Source organism: Kogia breviceps, chromosome 17 (genome assembly GCF_026419965.1).
Source record: "Kogia breviceps isolate mKogBre1 chromosome 17, mKogBre1 haplotype 1, whole genome shotgun sequence".
Classification (NCBI taxonomy): Eukaryota; Metazoa; Chordata; class Mammalia; order Artiodactyla; family Physeteridae; genus Kogia; species Kogia breviceps.
In genome coordinates, this window is record NC_081326.1 from 46,495,433 (window position 1) to 46,513,406 (window position 17,974).

The window sequence follows — 17,974 nt, forward strand, 5'->3', positions numbered from 1 at the left end:
TGTCTCTTCTATTGGCAGGTGGATTCTTAACCACTGTGCCACTAGGGAAGTCCTGTTCCCGTTTCTTAATTCATTGTCACACTTAAAAAAAAATACTAAACTATCTTACAAATAAACAAAGAATAAAGATAATGGAATGTTTTTCCTAATGTTGACTCCTTGCAATACAGATGCCTAGATGAGCCTCTATTAGTGCTGTCCAGTAGAAATTTCTTCTGAGGTGAAAATGTTCTATATTGATGCTGTGCAAAATGGTAGCCATTAGCCACATACAGTTATTGAGCACTTGAAATGTGACTAGCATAACTGAAGAATTGAATTTTTAAAAAAATTTTATTGAAATATAGTTGATTTACAATGTTGTGTTAGTTTCAGGTATACAGCAAAGTGATTCCATTATATATATATATAGATAGATAGATAGATAGATATAGATAGATATAGATATTCTTTTTTTGATTCTTTTTCATTATAGGTTATTACAGGATATTGAGTATAGTTCCTTGTGCTATAGTAGGTCCTTGTTGGTCCATATCTATTTTATATATAGTAGTGTGTATATTTTAATCCTAAACTCCTAATTTATCCCTTCCCCCCTTTCCCCTCTGGTAACCATGTTTGTTTTCAATGTCAGTAAGTCTATTTCTGTTTTATAAATAGTTTAATTTGTATTATTTTTAAAAAATTCCACGTGTAAGCAGATATGATATTTGTCTTTCTTTGTCTGACTTACTTCACTTAGTAAGATAATCTCTAGGTCCATCCATGTTGCTGCAGATGGCATTATTTCATTCTTTTTTATGGCCAAATAATATTCCATTGTGTATATATACCACATATTCTTTATCCATTCATCTGTTGATGCACATTTAGGTTGCTTCCATGTCTTGGCTGTTGTAAACAGTGCTATGAACATTGGGGTGCATGTATCCTTTCGAATTTTAGTTTTCTCCAGATATATGCCCAGGAGTGGGATCGCTGGATCATATGAAGAACTGATTATTTTTTTTTGGTTGTGCCATGTGGCATGCAGGATCTTAGTTCCCCAACCAGGGATTGAATCCATGCCCTCTGCATTGGGAGCATGGAGTCTTAACCACTGGACTGCCAGGGAAGTCCCCAAGAATTGAATTTTTAATGTTACTTAATTTTAAGTAATTTAGTAATAAATTAATATAAATGTAAATTTACTAGCCACCTGTGGCTAGTGTGGCTATGGCTAGTGGCTACCATATCAGACAACACAGCTCTAGATCAACCTTAGACTATTACAGAGTTAAACAGAAAAAATGGCAAAAGATTGTTGTAGCCAAACAAGTGTACATTTTTTGGCTGCGCTGCATGGCTTGTGGGATCTTAGTTCCCTGACCAGGGATCAAACCCATGCCCCCTGCAATGAAAGCACAGAGTCCTAACCACTGGACTGCCAGGGAATTCCCAAAACAAGTGTACTTTTACAGTCTTTTCTTATCTTTGGGATGAAGTTCAACATTGATTTAATGAGATTTTATTCGTTTAAATCAAATGAAGTGATAAGAATTCCCTGGCGGTCCAGTGGTTCGGACTTGGTGCTTTCACTGCCATGGGCTCCGGTTTGATCCCTGATTGGGAAATTAAGATCCTGTAAGCCATGCAGTGAGGCAAAACAAAACAAAACAAACAGACAAAACAAAAACAGAAACAAAAAAACCCCAAACACCAAATTAAGTGAGTTTACTGGATTCTTTTGTGGACTCTTCTCTCTCCCTCACCTGTCCCAGCTGATTGGTCACTAAGTCCTATTCTTCCTACATCTTCAGAATATCTTAAAGATATCACCTCCTTTCCATCTGCATTACCACTGTTTAGGTCCTATCTGACCTTTATTATTTTAACAGCTTCTCAATTTTCCTTTTTACTACCATGCTTGTTTCTCTCCATTTCACTTTCTACCTTTTTAATAGAGTAACCTTTCCTAAAAACAATGTCACCATATCACTTCCATTCTTTAGAATACACTTCACACTTAAAATGTGGTCCATGGATCAGCAGTGTAGGAGGCATTGCCTGGAGCTCATTGGAAATGCAGAATCTCAGTCTCCACCAAAACTAACTGAGTCAGAATCTGTATTTTTTTTTTTTTTTTGGTGGTACGCGGGCCTCTCACTGTTGTGGCCTCCCCCGTTGCGGAGCACAGGCTCCGGACGCGCAGGCTCAGCAGCCATGGCTGCTCCGCGGCATGTGGGATCTTCCCGGACCGGGGCACGAACCCGTGTGCCCTGCATCGGCAGGCGGACTCTCAACCACTGCGCCACCAGGGAAGCCCCCCCCAGAATCTGTATTTTAATGAAATATATAAAGGTGATTTTTATGCACATTCAAGTTCGAGAAGCACTGTTATAGGATGAAGTCCAAACTCTTTAACATACCATAGAGATTCAGGTCTAGCTCAGTTTCTGGCATCACCTCCGGCAACTGCCCCTTTCCAATCTCTTAAAACCCATATTCAATGTTGTACAAAATAATTTGTAATTCTGAGTATTCACCTTTGTTCCGCTGCCTAAAAAACGTTTTTGCTCTGATCTTCAATACCCATTTGAAACTTTTCTTTCTATGGTTTCTCATAAGAGTTAGGTTTATCTTCTTTGTACTCTACAGAATTTTATAGATACCTCTCTTACCGCATGTAGCAAATGGATTCTAAGTACTTGTGTGTCTCTCATACTACACTGTGAACTTTTTGATGTAGACATTTTTCATATAGTCATGCTGTTCTCAATAGTTCCTGATCCATGCTTGCTGTTTGAATGATATGTTTCCGAAGAGAGTATTAGATAATGGCAGTATTTCATACAATGGCTACATTCAAAAGGTAGAAAGAATCCTTATAGAGGATTTTTATTTTACAAGAGGAAAACTGAAGCCCCCAAAGTTGAATGACTTTCTCCAAGTTATTGGCATGGTGACATTCTTCTCTGTATATACTAGGCACCCCACAAAGTATCCAGCCAATAAATATGATAAACTTATTTTTCTCTCTCTGGTTTTTGGATGAACTAAATTTCCCTTGACTAAGTAAGGTAAAGACTCTAATAAACTTGGATTATTCTCTATCTCTTCTGCTTATCTTTTCCTCACCTTTCCCTTGTGGGAAATGACAGGACTCTTTTCTATCTCCTCTTCACTTTAGTGTCATATGACGCTAATCAGAGAGATAGTGAAGTAATTAGGGATGCAGTACCATCAGTACACAGCTGATAGTAAGCTTTGCATCTCCTTTCATCAGATCTAAGATGCGGTTTCTTGAATTTCAGTGTCTGGCGGAGTAAAGGACATGGACGAAGCAGTTGGATCAGGCACCATCTTGATAAGACCAAAGCAATCCTCACAGGCAGGGGGAGATATCTGAAGTATACAGCAGTCAGTTGACATTGCAAAAGATAAACCCACCCCTTGTCTCTGAAAGCCACAGTATTGTGGGAAATCTTGGATTGCAGGCTATTCCTACGTGATTAGATTTTGGCCAGATTTCTACAATCCCTTCCTACAGGCTCTCAAATAAAAACCATGATCTTTTCTTCTAGTTGGGAAGCCTCCTTTGCCTTTATCTCTTGCACTGTATTTCAGCCTATGTTGATGACTTCTATACCAATTATTTATTATGCTTGGCTTACAAATCCTCGGCAGTTTGATTCATTTTGCCATGATTCTTTGTTAAAAGGTGGGCTCTGTTTTCCTGGTATTCCTTTTAGCTATTTCTGGATTCCAGCTGGGGTAAACATCTTGTCCTAGGGGAGAATATAATTTAATTAGAGTGATTTACTTTTTAAAAATTTACTCTTTTGTAATGGAGAACTAACTCTATTTCAAACAAATTTATTAAATGTCTACCATATAGTGTGGTAATTACAGGATGCTTATGACATAGACCTTTCCTCTGGGAAATACTGTTTGAATTTTATAGAAATTTCTATACCCATTATGTATTGTACACCTGAGCCTAATTCATATTACACTAAGTATAGCATGACTGTAAAATTTGAGGTACAAACTGGGATACTTTGAAAGGAGTTGCAACTAATAATTACACCTGATCAACAGATTAAACAAGGACTGTCCTGGGCAAACTGGGATAGTGTCGGGCAAACTGGAACATTAACAAAACATTTATTTCTGTTATAATTTTTTTTGGCATTTTAAGTATTATAGTTATTAGGGAGCAGTTTGGGTTAAATGTAACTATTTTATGATGCCTATTACATGCCAGACACTACAGTAAAGTATACTCACATTTTAGTCAGGGAAACAGAATATATACATATAGCTATATTAAACAATTGTATATAGTGGCATGAATACTGGATAGAAAGTCAGGATACCTAGATTGAAAATTTGCCTTGAAATTCAATCTCTTCCTTTGGTCGAATCACTAAACCTCTCAGGCTGTCTTCTTACTTATAAAATGGAATGGTACTTATTCTTTGTAGGATGGTGTGAGAAGGTGGTAAAAAATGTGAAAGCAGCTAACATACTATCTATCCAACAAATAATGAATGCTCGACCATGAATGTCGACTTTGTTGATTTTCTAGTTTAATGAAAGGCACCTAGAGTGGAAGTTAGAGACTCATTTTTTTTTCTAAAAACTTTTATTACAAAGAAATTTTTACCATCATCTTCCACGGCCAATTTCGTCCCATGCACACCCCGATCCATATTATTTTGAAGCAAACTCAGATAACACATAATTTCATCTATAAGTATTTTAGAATGTATCACTAAGGATTCTTTACTTTTTAAAAACATCATCACAATATCATTATTAACCAAAGAAAGCAACAATAATTCCCCATTATCATCAGGTACCTAGTTACTGTCCAAATTTTCAGTTCTCTTATAAAAGATTTTTCACTCTTTTTTTAAAAAAATCAAGGTCCAAATGAGGTCCACAAATCCTTATACTTTGTTGATGTCTTTTAAGTTCCACTTAGAATATAGATCCCCCCTCCATCTCTTTTTAATTTTTTTTCCCTTGCAATATATTTGCTGAAAAAACTGGGTTTTAGGGAATTCCCTGGTGGTCCAGTGGTTAGGACTCTGCATTTCCACTGCTGGGGGCCCAGGTTTGATTCCCTGGTCAGGGAACTAGGATCCCGCAGGTTGTGCAGCACGGTCAAAACAAAAAAAAAAAAAAAAGAAAAAAGAACAAAAACAGCAGTTGGGTTTTGCCCTGTGAAATATTCTATAGAGTGTTCCACAGATTGCAATCCCATGGTGCAGTTTAATCATGGAATAAATTTTATTTGATATTAATACAAGTCTTGTTCAAGTAAGCTCTGTCATTAAGATGCACATTTGTATGTCTTGTATGGTATCTCATATATTGGGTCTACTTGCAATTTTCAAAGATTCCTATGGTGTTCCTACAATGTGCCCGAGTGGGGTAGAAGCACTGTGTTTAAGAGAGCAGAGACTAGAATTGAGACACTTCATTGTGAATTCTGGTTCCACCACTCACTAGTTGTCTGAAGTAAGCCTCCCTTTTTCAGTTTCTAAAATGGGGTTAATATCTCAGTGGGTCATTGTTAGGATTAGGTAAGTGAAGTGCTTAGCATGCTATCTGACACACAGGATGGCTCTTAAGTGTTATAAATATTTTTTACAATGAGGACAGTAAATTTGGCCTCGAGTTTTCAATGAAGTTGGGGAGATGGAACGGGTACAAAAAAGTAAATAAGTATAAATAAATATAGTCAAGGTGATCATGGAGACTGAGACTTAAAATGGAACTTGATGGAGGAATAGCTCTGAGAAGAGAGTTTTATTATATACCTGCTACTCTGCATGATGCTGTAAGCCCAGTTGTTCAGTCCTCACAACCACACTATGAGGGAACATTTCTTACCAGGTCATGCGTGAGAAGTCTGAGGCTCCAAGAGGTCACTATCTTGTTCCAGGTCACCAGTTAGTGGGGGACCATGGTGTAGTTTAATATGTTCCTCTGTTCTCAGTATTTCCTGTAAATTGGTAGGTGGATCTAGAAGATGTTGTAAATTCAGGTTTGATTTTTTTTTTTTTGGCCAGACAACTTCACAGGTTGTATAGTTTTTCCATCAGGAAGCACATAATGCCTGGTTGATTATCTTTTATGATGTTAGCAGCTGTTGCTATTTAATTGATATTTAATGACTAGATGTATTTTTTTCATCAAGGGTTTTATATTTATTTCTGATCTTATAAAATTCACTTGTTTTTTTTTACTTCTGAAAATGATCAGAGTTGTAATTAAGATGAAGATATAATTAAGAAAATATTTATATCAGTTACACCTATATATCCCAACCTCCAATACTGTCCTATTTCACTTTAAAGATGTGCTCATTGATTGCTAGGAGGGAATAAAAATAGAAATAACTTTATAATGCTATAAGTGAAAGATGATTAGAATATGATTTTCCCAGACCTTTTTAATATAAATGGCTCTATGAGTTTTATGACATAATAATTAAGTAACAACCTCCTATATTGCTAGATACACAAAAAGTAATTAATAAAACTTATCTACACTAACATCCTCGAAATTTTTCATTACTTCTTGGCTTCAAATACCAATAATTAAACTGTACTAATCTGTAGCTTCTTTTCTAGGAACAAACAATGTATTCTTTCTCTGATGCTGTGCTCTTTTGTTAATCACCAATTTAATATTCTTATTTTTATTTAAAATTACAGTATGGTCCTATAGTCACAGTTAAGCACTTTGAGTTACTTTTCCAATAATGCTGATTAACTTTTGATGAAGCAGTCATATCCTTCCACCCAGTTCCTGGTCAAGAAATAACATGTTGTCATCTGACAACTGGCAAAGATTAACAGTCAGCTGTGGCCACTGACTGACTCACCCAGGGATTTAAACCATGACCTTGGCCTCATTATCATGCTGTTATAATCTACTGAGCAAAATAGCCAGAAAAATAAATTCTGAAGACAGGAAGTAAAAAATTCTGCTATTTGTATCTCCAAACCTAAACCACTGCACATCTGTGTCCTTTCAACAATTCTCTTAGCAGGTGTTTTGGAAATGGATGAGGAATTGAAGGCAAGATATTCTCCTGAAAATCAAAGCTGATCATGTCAGTTCTCTGGCTAAAGAAACGCCACTGCCTGCCTAATGCCTAAAGGACAAATTCAAATTCTTCAGCAGAGCATATAAGGTTGTAGCAGAATCTTGCCACAGCCTATTTTCCTAGCCTTATCTCTTGCTTCAACTCCCTGCTTCCCTTTCTTCATACTCCAGTAACAGTGATTTTTCTCATTGTTTTGTGACTGCTCATGTAATTGTGCATATATTTATCGAGTCTCTGTAATATACGAGACAGTTTGATAGGCCCTAGGGAAACTGGAGTGAAAGTCATATTCCTTGCCCTTAAAGAATTCATGGTCTAGTTGAGGAGGCAGACAGGGAAATAAATGGCTCCAACAGTGTGTGACAAGCGCTATCTGTGAGCAGGGTATGTGCAGTGCTAAGAGATCCTGGGGCAAACAGGAGGAAGAAGGAAAAAAGGGAGGCATGAGCCCATGGTGGAGAAGACAAAGAAGTTAACTGACAGAGAGGGAGGTTATGGGAGAGGGAATAGAAAGGGTGGTCCAAGTTGAGGGAATAGAAAGTCCCAAAGACGAGAAACTTTACATATTCAGTAAAGTGCAAGTCAGTTGTCACGGCTGAAGAGGGGTGCGTGTTCGTAGCCTGGGTTGGAGATAAGGCTACAGAGGTAGGCAGTAGCTGAATCCTAAAGGAGCCTCTATTTACCTTGACAAAGAGTTTGGATCTTACTTCTCTGCAACTGTGTTTCCCTCTTTCGAGGCTGCTTTTTCCTTCTCGCCCACCCAACTTAAACCAGTCATGGCAAATTCTCTCCCCAGAAATTCATTCAACAAGTATTTGTTGGAATACTTACTATATGCCATGTATTGTTCTAGGTGCTTGGGATACATGAGTAAAAACCCTACTCTGTCCCTGTGCTTATATTGTAGTGGGGGAAGTTAAAGGTTAATGATAAACTTAATAAGCTGGGATATTATTCAACTTCGAGTGAAAGTAAAGTTGGAGAGTGGTAAGTGTTATGGAAAAAAGAAAAAGTAGGGTAAGGTAAAGGAGACTGGAGTGACCGGGGAGCAGGTGGGGCAGGCTAGAGTATTAAACAGGATGGATAACTAAGCAGAAGTATGCAGGAGAAGAGGAGTCAGCTAAGTGGATATCTTGGTGAATAGTGTTTTGGGCAGAAGAACAGCTAAAGGAAAGCCTACAAGGGAGTAGTAGATGAGGTCAGAGAGGTTATGTGGGACTTGCAGGCCATTTAAGGAGTTTAGTTCTGACCCAGTCCAGTGGGGAGCCACCACAGCATTTTGATCAGTGTAGTGATGTGGTCTGACTGTTTTAGGAGGCTTTCTCTTTATGCTGTGTTGAAAAAAAGACTGTAAAGCCACAAGGATAGAAGCAGGGAGATCTATTAGGAGAAACTGAGATGATTCCAAGCATTGTGAGGCAGCCAGATCTCTTAGCAGAGTACTGAGCCCTCAGTAAATTCTAGTGATTATTTCAGTTTATGATTTTAGTTTAGATATACCTCCTATAAATTATTTAGTAGATTACAAGTAATTAGCCCTTACTCACACGTAAAAATGAAAGTCCACGGGCTTACAGTCTTCACAAACTTATGCTTCTATAGGAACTGAAGAAAGGACTTATATTTTGGAGTTAGTTTGTGGCCTGTCAAAAAGACCTTGAAAACTCAATGAAGGATGAAGATGAAGATGGCTAGTTACTTCTAAAGGTAAATAAGAACAATGCACTTTCAACTCAACTTCAGATGTGTTCATATATTTGAGGGACATGCCCAAGTAAAACATAATGCCATACAAGATATAATGAGATGTGATAAAACATTTTAGGTAAAATACTAAACCGGAACAGAGAAAACAAAACACTTCTAAGATCCATATTGTAGTAAAATCAAAAGATAGAGACCTTTGGAAGGTATTTTAGTTCTCAGCAGAGCAATCTTACTTTAAATTGGGCCTACTACTTTGAAAAGTAGCCCGTTTGAAATTCTATGGGATTCTATCTATATGTTATATAAATACTGTGACAAATTTTTATTTTGAAAAGGTGTACGAATCAGGGTGGAAGATGATTTTAAGATGCTTCCAGTGCTAAGGATTCCCTTTAATAGGAAAAACACATGTAGTTGTTTGTAGTAAAGAAATGTAAAAAGGAAACACACTTCTGCTTTATTCAATCCTGTAAGAAGTCAGGTGTCCCAGTGATACCAGCTCATGCACACTGCATTTTATATGCTGGCACTGTCTCCAGGCAGGTAAGAGGCAGCGGGGGCTCTGAGAGACAGCTGCAGGCACCCAGCATGCTTTGTGTCTGGTAGAAAACAGTCCCTGGCCCAGGGTGTGACTCTACTGTAAAGGAAGCCAAAGTCTTCCAATTTGGACAACCTCTTTTAGGTTCACATTTTATGTACTCAAAATAAGTATCCTATTTTAGCCTCAGGGTAGTCTGTTTCTGCTTGGGTTGATAGCTGGCTGGGGAGTGGAGGTGGTGTTACTTCAAACCTGGCTCAGAAACAGTTGAGTAAGGTAGAGTGTTCCACCCATCCTTTTTGTTTTTAGTTCTGTTCTCCTTTCTTTTAAAGGAGCTTTTAGTGTATTTCAGTGGCAGTGAGGGTTTCCAAGGCAAAGGTCACAGATATATGTATTGACTGGTACCTGTCATTGCATATGAATGGAAAGGAAAGTGTGGATATTATTTAAAAACTCAACATTTAAATCTTAGGTAAAAAGAAAAATCAGTCTCTCTAGACGTGTTCTCTTTGTTTTCCACTTCCCGGTTTCTCCTCCATTATCTTTTATTGTAATGCACCTAGTGTAATCCCCAACCTTTATATTAGCCACTTGGGGAATTTTCAAAATATACCCATGACCAGGGTCCTAACCCCAGAGCCTGATTCATTTGCTCTAGGGTTACACTCAGGTGGTATTTGAAAAAAGTGACCCAGGTAATTTTAATGTGCGGCCAGCGTTTAAAATCACTACGGTTTCAAACAGGAGTAAAAGTATCTAGGTTCCAGCTGCAGTGCTGCCATTTACTTGCTGGCTGATCTTAGTCTTCTATTTCCCATAGGATAATAAGGTTGGATTAGAGATATATAAAAATTCTCTTAACTCTACAACAAAATTACATAAATTGGGATTCATATGATCGCATCAAACTAGCTCCAAAGAGATGAAAATGGAATTATTTAGAGTGTGAGAGTCTGATTTGAAGTAGGTAATATACATACATACATACATAAAAGTACTTAAGTAAACTTTTCCCTCTTCCCAATTACAAGGGGTGGGAGAAAAGAAACATAAGACGTTAATGCTTAGAAATCACAAGAGACTTCGAGGGCTGCAGTGTCTATCCCCAGCTCTCTTAAGTTGGGAGCTAGTCAGGTGGTACCTGGGGGACAGAGAGGGAGGAGAGTTTGCTACACACCAAGAAGATACATATAATACAAACCCCAAAGGGCTTACACTACTCAACAGAGCGTAATCTGGCCCGGTACTAAACAGAACTAGCGTGGAACGTGGGGTAGGGGTGTGTACATATACGTAGACACACACCCGCGCACGCGCACACCCCCTCCCCGCCAACTCTGTCATCCACGGTGCTTGCGGAGAGCAGGCAGAAGGGCTGATCCCTGGCAACCCGCCCCCGGGCCTCAACCCCACCCCTCTCCACCAGCTCCCCGTCCCGCCCGCACCCAGAGGGCTGTGGGCCGGGCCCAGCCCCACCAATAACAGAAGGCAGCGGCAGCCACGGCCATCCTCCAGGAGCGGGTTTTCTGTCCACTCTCAACCTCTTTCATCTTACCCGTCCCTGTGCTCGGAAGACCAGACTCTGACACTAACCCCATCCCCTGGCTTCCCTGCCAGTTCTCTCTAGACTAGGCCCTCCAAAAAGGACCAAATAGAACCGAAGCCATCCTTAGTCCTTTCGCGCTCCCACTCGCAGCCTCTTGGCTCGTCCTCATCCTCACACCTGTCCCAGACAAACCCTATCTTCCCCAACCTCACCTCCCCGCTTCTCCAGGCTCTCCTACGCCCTCGGCTCAGTAGTTCTCCGAGCATTCTTTGCCATGGGGACCCCACGCCACGCTTACACTCTCCCCCCTTCCAGGACCCCTCCCACGACATCTCGAGAGTCCCTCCACGCGCGCACACTCTTTCACCTGCAGCCAGACACCAGGCCCGGCCCTCGCCCTCCCGTTCCAAAACCCTGGGAGCCCTCACTCCCGATCACACCCGCTCTCCGGACGCGACATGCCCCGCCGCCAGTGCCCACACCCCTAGTCTTCTACCTCTCCAGTTGACCCACAGGGCGCCCCCATCCACCTCGGCTCTCGCTCTTTCCTCTCTCCCGACGCCGGCTCGCACGCTCCCATTCGCCACACCCCCGCCCTTGAAACTCCCGCTCCCTGCCTCCTCCCGCCTCACACTCTTAGCCTCACAACATCTCCCCGTCCGGCCCCACTCCACAGATCGCGTTCGGGAGGGGTGGCCGCCGCCCGCTGGGCGTCCGCCGTGCCCGGGCCTCAGCGGCCGGGAGGTGACGCGGCCCCGCGGGAGGAGCCCGGGAGGCGGAGGGGCGGAGGAGGCGCGGCGGCGGCGGCGGCGGCAGCGGCGTAGGGAGCGGGCCCACCGCACCCACTCTACGGACCCAAGGGCGGCGGCGGCGGCGGCTGAGGGACCCTGGGCGGGCGTGTGATGAGGAAGGACCGGCGCCCGACCCTGCTGCGCGTCGGAGCTCGCTTGGATGCGGGCGTTGGCAGCCGCGTAGCCCTGGCCCCGGGACTCTCCGCCGCTAGCCCTTGTCATCCCTTCTCCGCTTTCGCTTCCCCGCTCTAGCCCGCAGGGGTCTCTGGCGGCCGTCCCCTGCCCCGCGGCCCTCTCCTCGTCGTGGCTAGAGTGGGGGGGGGGGTCCTCCCTCCGCGGCGCCGGGAGCCCTGTGACGCGTCAGCCGGCTGGACGGCTCAGCTGCTTCTCTGGGAAATTAGCCCCTGCTTCCTCTCTCCCCCCTCTGCGCCCCTCCGGCTCGCGGGACGCTGCCTCTGGGCGCTCTGAGCGAGTTCCCTGGACTCCCCCGGGGGGCTGGGTCGCAGCCTCCTCTTTCTCCTCTGGAGCGGGGCGCGCACCCCCCGCCCTCGCCGCGACCGTACACACTCGCGCCCGGCCGGCGCGCCGCCCTCGTGCCCGCTCCCTCCAGTCACCCCACCCTTAGTCGTCCCCGCCACCTTTTACTCCACCACCCTCGCCCGCCGCTCCGCTCACTCCGCGGCCCGGCCCGGCCTCCCGCCCCTCTCTCCCTCAAACCGCTCACTTGCCAGCCCTTCGCCCCCGGGAAGAAGACACATTTCTCGGAGCGCACTCATCAGTCCTCCCTTCCCCCGCGCTCGCCCTCCCCTCCCCCCGCTCTTTCTATCTTGGAGGAGGGGGCCTGTCGCCTGGGATTGAAGGCCATTGATTTGTATGCATTTGTCCCAGCGCCGGAGGCTGCCCCAGCCGCCCGCGCGGGTGCCGCCGCCGCCGCCAGTGGAGTTGCCTCCCTGCTTCCCTAGGGTGGTTAGACTCCACCAAATATGTCGGCTCCTGTCGGGCCGCGGGGCCGCCCGGCTCCCACCCCGGCGGCCTCTCAGCCGCCTCTGCAGCCCGAGATGCCCGACCTCAGCCACCTCACGGAGGAGGAGAGGAAAATCATCCTGGCCGTCATGGATAGGCAGAAGAAAGAAGAGGAGAAGGAGCAGTCGGTGCTCAAGTAAGGACCTGGCTCCATCTTCCCGCCTCCCTCCCAGCCCTCCGCCCCCTCGGTCGCTGCCCTGCGGTCGCCTGCGCGCCCCGGATCGCCGCCCTCCCTCCCGCCGGCGGCGCCCGGGCCACGAGGGTTGCGACCGGCGGCGGCCGCCGGGGCTGCTTTGTGGGTGTCAGAGCGCGGGTGTGTGTGTCGGGGAGGGAGGGCGCCGAGGCCGGCTGAGGGGAGGGTCGCGAGCCTTTGGGCGTTGTAATTTTCCCGGGCGTCCTTCTGGCTTTCCCCGCGGGCCAGTTCGGCTCCGGGGCCCCGGCGGGGCTGGGGCTGAGCCCAGGCTCCGCGCGTCCCTTCTCCCTTCCCGCCGCCCCCGCGCGGAGGCAGTGACTGGGGCAAGGAATCCAATATGGCCGTGCACAGGTGCTCCCCGGCCGGGACCCGGGCAAAGGCGCGCCGGCCGGGGATCAGGGCGCCGCCGGGGGCGCCTCGTCGCCGCCTCCGCAGGGCGGCTCGGAGAGCAGAGCTGCCCACTGTCGTCGCGGGCAGGAGGGAGGCTGTGCGGGCGAGGGGCCTAAGCTCTGCCGCGTTTCGGGTGGGTGTGCGGCCGCCGCCATCTTCCACCCCCTCCCCCTCGGCGGGTTCTAACACCCTGCACTCTGCTGCTCTTCCTGTTTGCAACTAGTAAATCTGTTTAATCCTGAAGGGACTCTGAAGAGACTCCAGTTCCTCCCATTACTGCGCTTTGGGATGCTTCCTACCTTGTGAAGTTCTACTATTCGTGCTGATAGGCTAGGCAGCCGGGATCTTGCCGAGGGTGGGACGGTGAAAGCAGCACCCAGGCACCCGCGCAGTTTAGCGGCTGTGTAATTTCAGCACCAGGGAACTGTCCTGACAGATATCTGTAGCTTTGAGACTCCTTTTCTTGTCAGTCTGGCAGAGATTTGTTTCTGCAGGTTTGCTTTTAAATGTTTTACGGTTATTTGATTTCTCAGTTACTACTTGAAAGAGAGTGCGCAGAAGATGTGTAACCCTTCTGATATTTTTCCAACTCAACTCTTTCATTTTTGCTTGAAATGCATTATTCATTGAGATTAATTTGTACAGTTTATATGCCAAAGGTGCGACAGTTATTTTCTGTGTTATCAAATATACTTTTCCCATATTCTCCACAGAAACACATAGTTGAAAGTGTAAGAGTTCCTCTAGGAGGGAACTAACACACTGACCTCTGATCATTAACTTTTAAAAACAGGTTGTTGCATTCAGTATTCTTTAGCACTTACAAAGAAACAATTTTCTGTCTATACATACATATTTGCATATTTTAATGAAAAATACTCCTTTAAATAATAACAAATATCTCAAATATATTTACATGTCCAAGAAAAATACTAGTTCTCAAAAATATTGAAGCACTAAGAGAGCAAATGCGCTCCTAACATATTAACTGAAATAAAGAAGAATTGCTTCTTTGAAACTTATTTCTGGGTTTGAATACTTGTTTGGGAGTGTGATTTATTAGTAGGCTCGGGAAATGAAAAAGGTTAAGAGATCTGAGTAGCTTATTTCAACTAATAAAGAATAAAACATTATTTTAAAAAGTTTTTTGAGCATACTTCTAATTTTGCTCAACTTTACTATGTATACTAACAATGCCAAGCTTTTTGATGACTTAGATTTGATATTTAGATATATGAATCTGTATTTTTCACTATAATTGCTACAAAATAAGTATTTTCAAAATCATGCTCAAATTAAATGTGGTTTTATTTCTTTGACTCGCATATTTAGATGTAGAATGTGTTTTTATTTTTTTATGGTATGCTAAATCATGGTACTTACTGGCTAGTTCACTATAGTTCCAAATCTATTTATTGTTCTAATATCTAGAAATTTAAATGAAGTTTTGAGTACTGAATTAAGAATTACTCAAAATGAACTATATGTTATAGAGTGTGAAAGGGTTTTCCAGGTAGGTACATGTGAATATATTATATTTCTATGTAAACCTACATACTGTGCAAATCATATAAAGTTTGTGCATTCATATTTGCATAGTTTAGGTAGAAACAAGCATTCTCTACAATATAGTTATACAGTATATGAAATTACATTGATGAAAAATCTGTTCATATTTATTTAAAATATCTATTTGCATTTTTACCTAACTGATACTTGGAAGGAGTCATACCTCAAAATGATCTACATGGTTTTGGAATTATTTTTATATTCATTTTAAACAAGAAGCTATTTGGAGGTTAAAGCATAATATATTGGAAACTTTAATTTTTAATGTTCTTTAAAAATACTTTTGGCTTTTTGTAATAAAATAAGAGTAGGCAAAGAAAATGAGGAAAAGAATAGACTTTATAATAGAATGATAATGAAAGACAAATTGTTTTGAAGAATTTGACAATTTACTAAGTAATATATTTTCAGTGTTGTTTATTAAGTTACAAATGCTATTTATAAGAAAAAAATAATACTAAAATTCTTCAATGATTACTATTTCCCATTAAGTTTTAGGGGCCATTTATCTGGTCATGACTACCCTTTGTTTCTCTTTAGTGATGTCCATTTAATTGCATGTTAACATTTATTCTGAGAGAAGGTCATGGGCAGAGAGAAATAAACTGAAATTCAAATTCATGTCTGCTGCCTTTTAACAACTATGTTAAAAAATAAGTTTGCTGTGTGAAAAATTGAAACTGTTGCATGAAAATATTTTTGCATGATCTGTGAGTTTCAATATTCATGTAAAGTATTCATACAAAGTGGAGTGTGCATACCCAAGGGCATCATAAGATGATGTATTGGATTACAGGAAGAAAATAATTAAAACATATTTACATTTCTATTTGAAAAAGAAAGAAATTAAGCTTTACTAATACTTAATATATAGATTGACAGTGTGAAGCTGCATATAATTTATAAATAAATATACATACTTTAAGAAGTTCATGCCTGAGATATTTTTAGTGAGAGAGGTGAGCGATCAAAACTGATTGAGACCACTACAGTAATCTCCCTTCTAAGGAGCCTGAATAATTAAAAACTATTTATATTTATTTAATCATTAGCAATTTCTTCAAAGTCTAGCAGAATATCCACATACTCTGGAAGTCTTTGGTCACCATCAGATAATACCATTTTACGTGTGAGTGAGATATTAGGCCTTTGGAAGCATTTTCTTTTTTGGAGGCATTTTCATATCAGTAGATCAATAATTACTTTTTTTATCCTTATATAAATTCCTTTAACAGTATTAGTTTGGATAACGCAATCTATCAATAAAATCTGTAATGTCCTTTTTTTTCATTAATTTATTTTATTTAGTTATTTTTGGCTGTGTTGGGTTTTGTAAGCTGTGCGTGGGCTTTCTCTAGTTGTGGCAAGTGGAGGCTACTCTTCGCTGTGGTGCATGGGGTTCTCATTGCGGTGGCCTCTCTCGTTGCGGAGCACGGGCTCTAGTGCGGGCTTCAGAAGTTGTGGCACACGGGCTTAGTAGTTGTGGCTCGCAGGCTTAGTTGCTCCGTGGCATGTGGGATCTTCCCGGACCAGGGCTCGAACCCATGTCCCTGAGTTGGCAGGCAGATTTTTAACCACTGCACCACCAGGGAAGCCCTGTAATGTCCTTTCATGGATTAAAGTTTTTTTTTTTTTTGGTACGCGGGCCTCTCCGTGGCCTCTCCCGTTGCGGAGCACAGGCTCCGGACGCGCAGGCTCAACGGCCATGGCTCACGGGCCTAGCCACTCCGCGGCATGTGGAATCTTCCCGGACCAGGGCACGAACCCGTATCCCCTGCATCGTCAGGCGGACTCTCAACCACTGCGCCACCAGGGAAGCCCTGATTAAAGTTTTTAAACCTTGTCTTTCAAGACTAAACTTCTTGAGGGCAAGAATAAAAACTTACCCTTCTTTTCTTTGGAGTTTGTGTTTTGCAGCATCCTTAACACCTGCACGTGGTAGGTACCTAGTAAGCAATGTTGATTAAATTGTAGCAATGTTCATTAACAAGTAGTTTACCAAACTTGTTGGGAAAATGAAATTTTTTGGACAAAAGTACATAATTTATTAAAAGTTTATATTTTCCAGCGAGTTTTTGTTGTTGTTTATTGTTTGATTTTGGTGTGATATTGTGAAAAAAATGTATGAGGAAAGCAAACCTACTGAAATCAACAGAAAATTATTCACTCAGGAAATACTTATTGAGTTTCTACTATCTGCATAACATAGTCTTTAAGATGAGGTGTTTTTGCCACAAATTAGAAATTATGTGTTTCTTGACGTGTAAATTATCTTTTCATTCTCAGTTTAGATTTTCTGTTAATGTCAAAGGGGTAATTTGCTCCCCCAATAAAAGAAGATGATAAGTAAAAATTTCCATGATAGATCAAGGTAATAATTTAGCTTATATTTAAAAACATAGGTAAGCAGTTCTAATTTTTCTAATTTTTTTTAATAATTCAATTTTGTAAGTACTTTCCAAAGTCAATTTATAAGCTCCTTTATTTAATAGGTAACACATACATAATGTAAAAAATTTCTTAGCTACCTATTTTCCCTAGCCAGAGGCAACTGCTGTTGCCAGTATATTGTATACTCTTTCAGAAATATTCTATCCATGAGAGTAGATATGTGTGTATATCAAATACTGTGTGTCTGTATATGTAGGTATGTGCACACACATATGAGTTTATATTTATAAACATAAAGAAACACAAATGTGTCCTGCAGTTTACTTTTTAGGAGATCAATTCCATACCTGTGAATATATGTGCCTAATTCATTTTAATGGCTGTGTAATATCCCATTTTATGAATGTTCTGTAACTTCTTTAACTAGTGTCATATTCTTAGGTATTTAAGTTGTTTCTAATTATTTTGCCATTAGAAATAATGCTGTGATAAATATCTTTGTACATATGTCATTTCCCACATGTGTGAATATGTCTGGAATAAATTCCTAGAAATGGGATTGTTTGGTCAAAAGGTCATAAAATATAACTTATATTTTTTATAACTTACATAAAATAAAAAAATTAAATTTTAATAAATATTAAAAAATAATAAATATTAAATTTCATAAAGGAAGTATGCATAAGTGACATATACTAGGGAGGTTTTCCCACATCCTTGT

At 41.8% G+C, this 17,974-nt stretch overlaps 1 protein-coding gene across 38 annotated transcripts in view; it reads left to right on the forward strand.

The window, feature by feature from the left end:
* The first annotated feature begins 11,710 nt into the window (after positions 1-11,710).
* The window catches only part of RIMS2 (regulating synaptic membrane exocytosis 2), a 552,349-nt gene continuing 546,085 nt past the window's right edge, over positions 11,711-17,974 (forward strand). For 26 of the 38 annotated variants that reach the window (XM_059042512.2, XM_059042500.2, XM_067018075.1 and 23 more), the window contains exon 1: positions 12,570-12,846. In XM_059042512.2, the coding sequence (XP_058898495.1) occupies positions 12,671-12,846 (176 nt within the window). In that variant the 5' untranslated portion in view covers positions 12,570-12,670. Of the gene's footprint in view, positions 12,847-17,974 lie in introns of all 38 variants that reach the window. The other 12 variants (XM_059042507.2, XM_067018079.1, XM_059042521.2 and 9 more) reach the window with 2 other exon arrangements.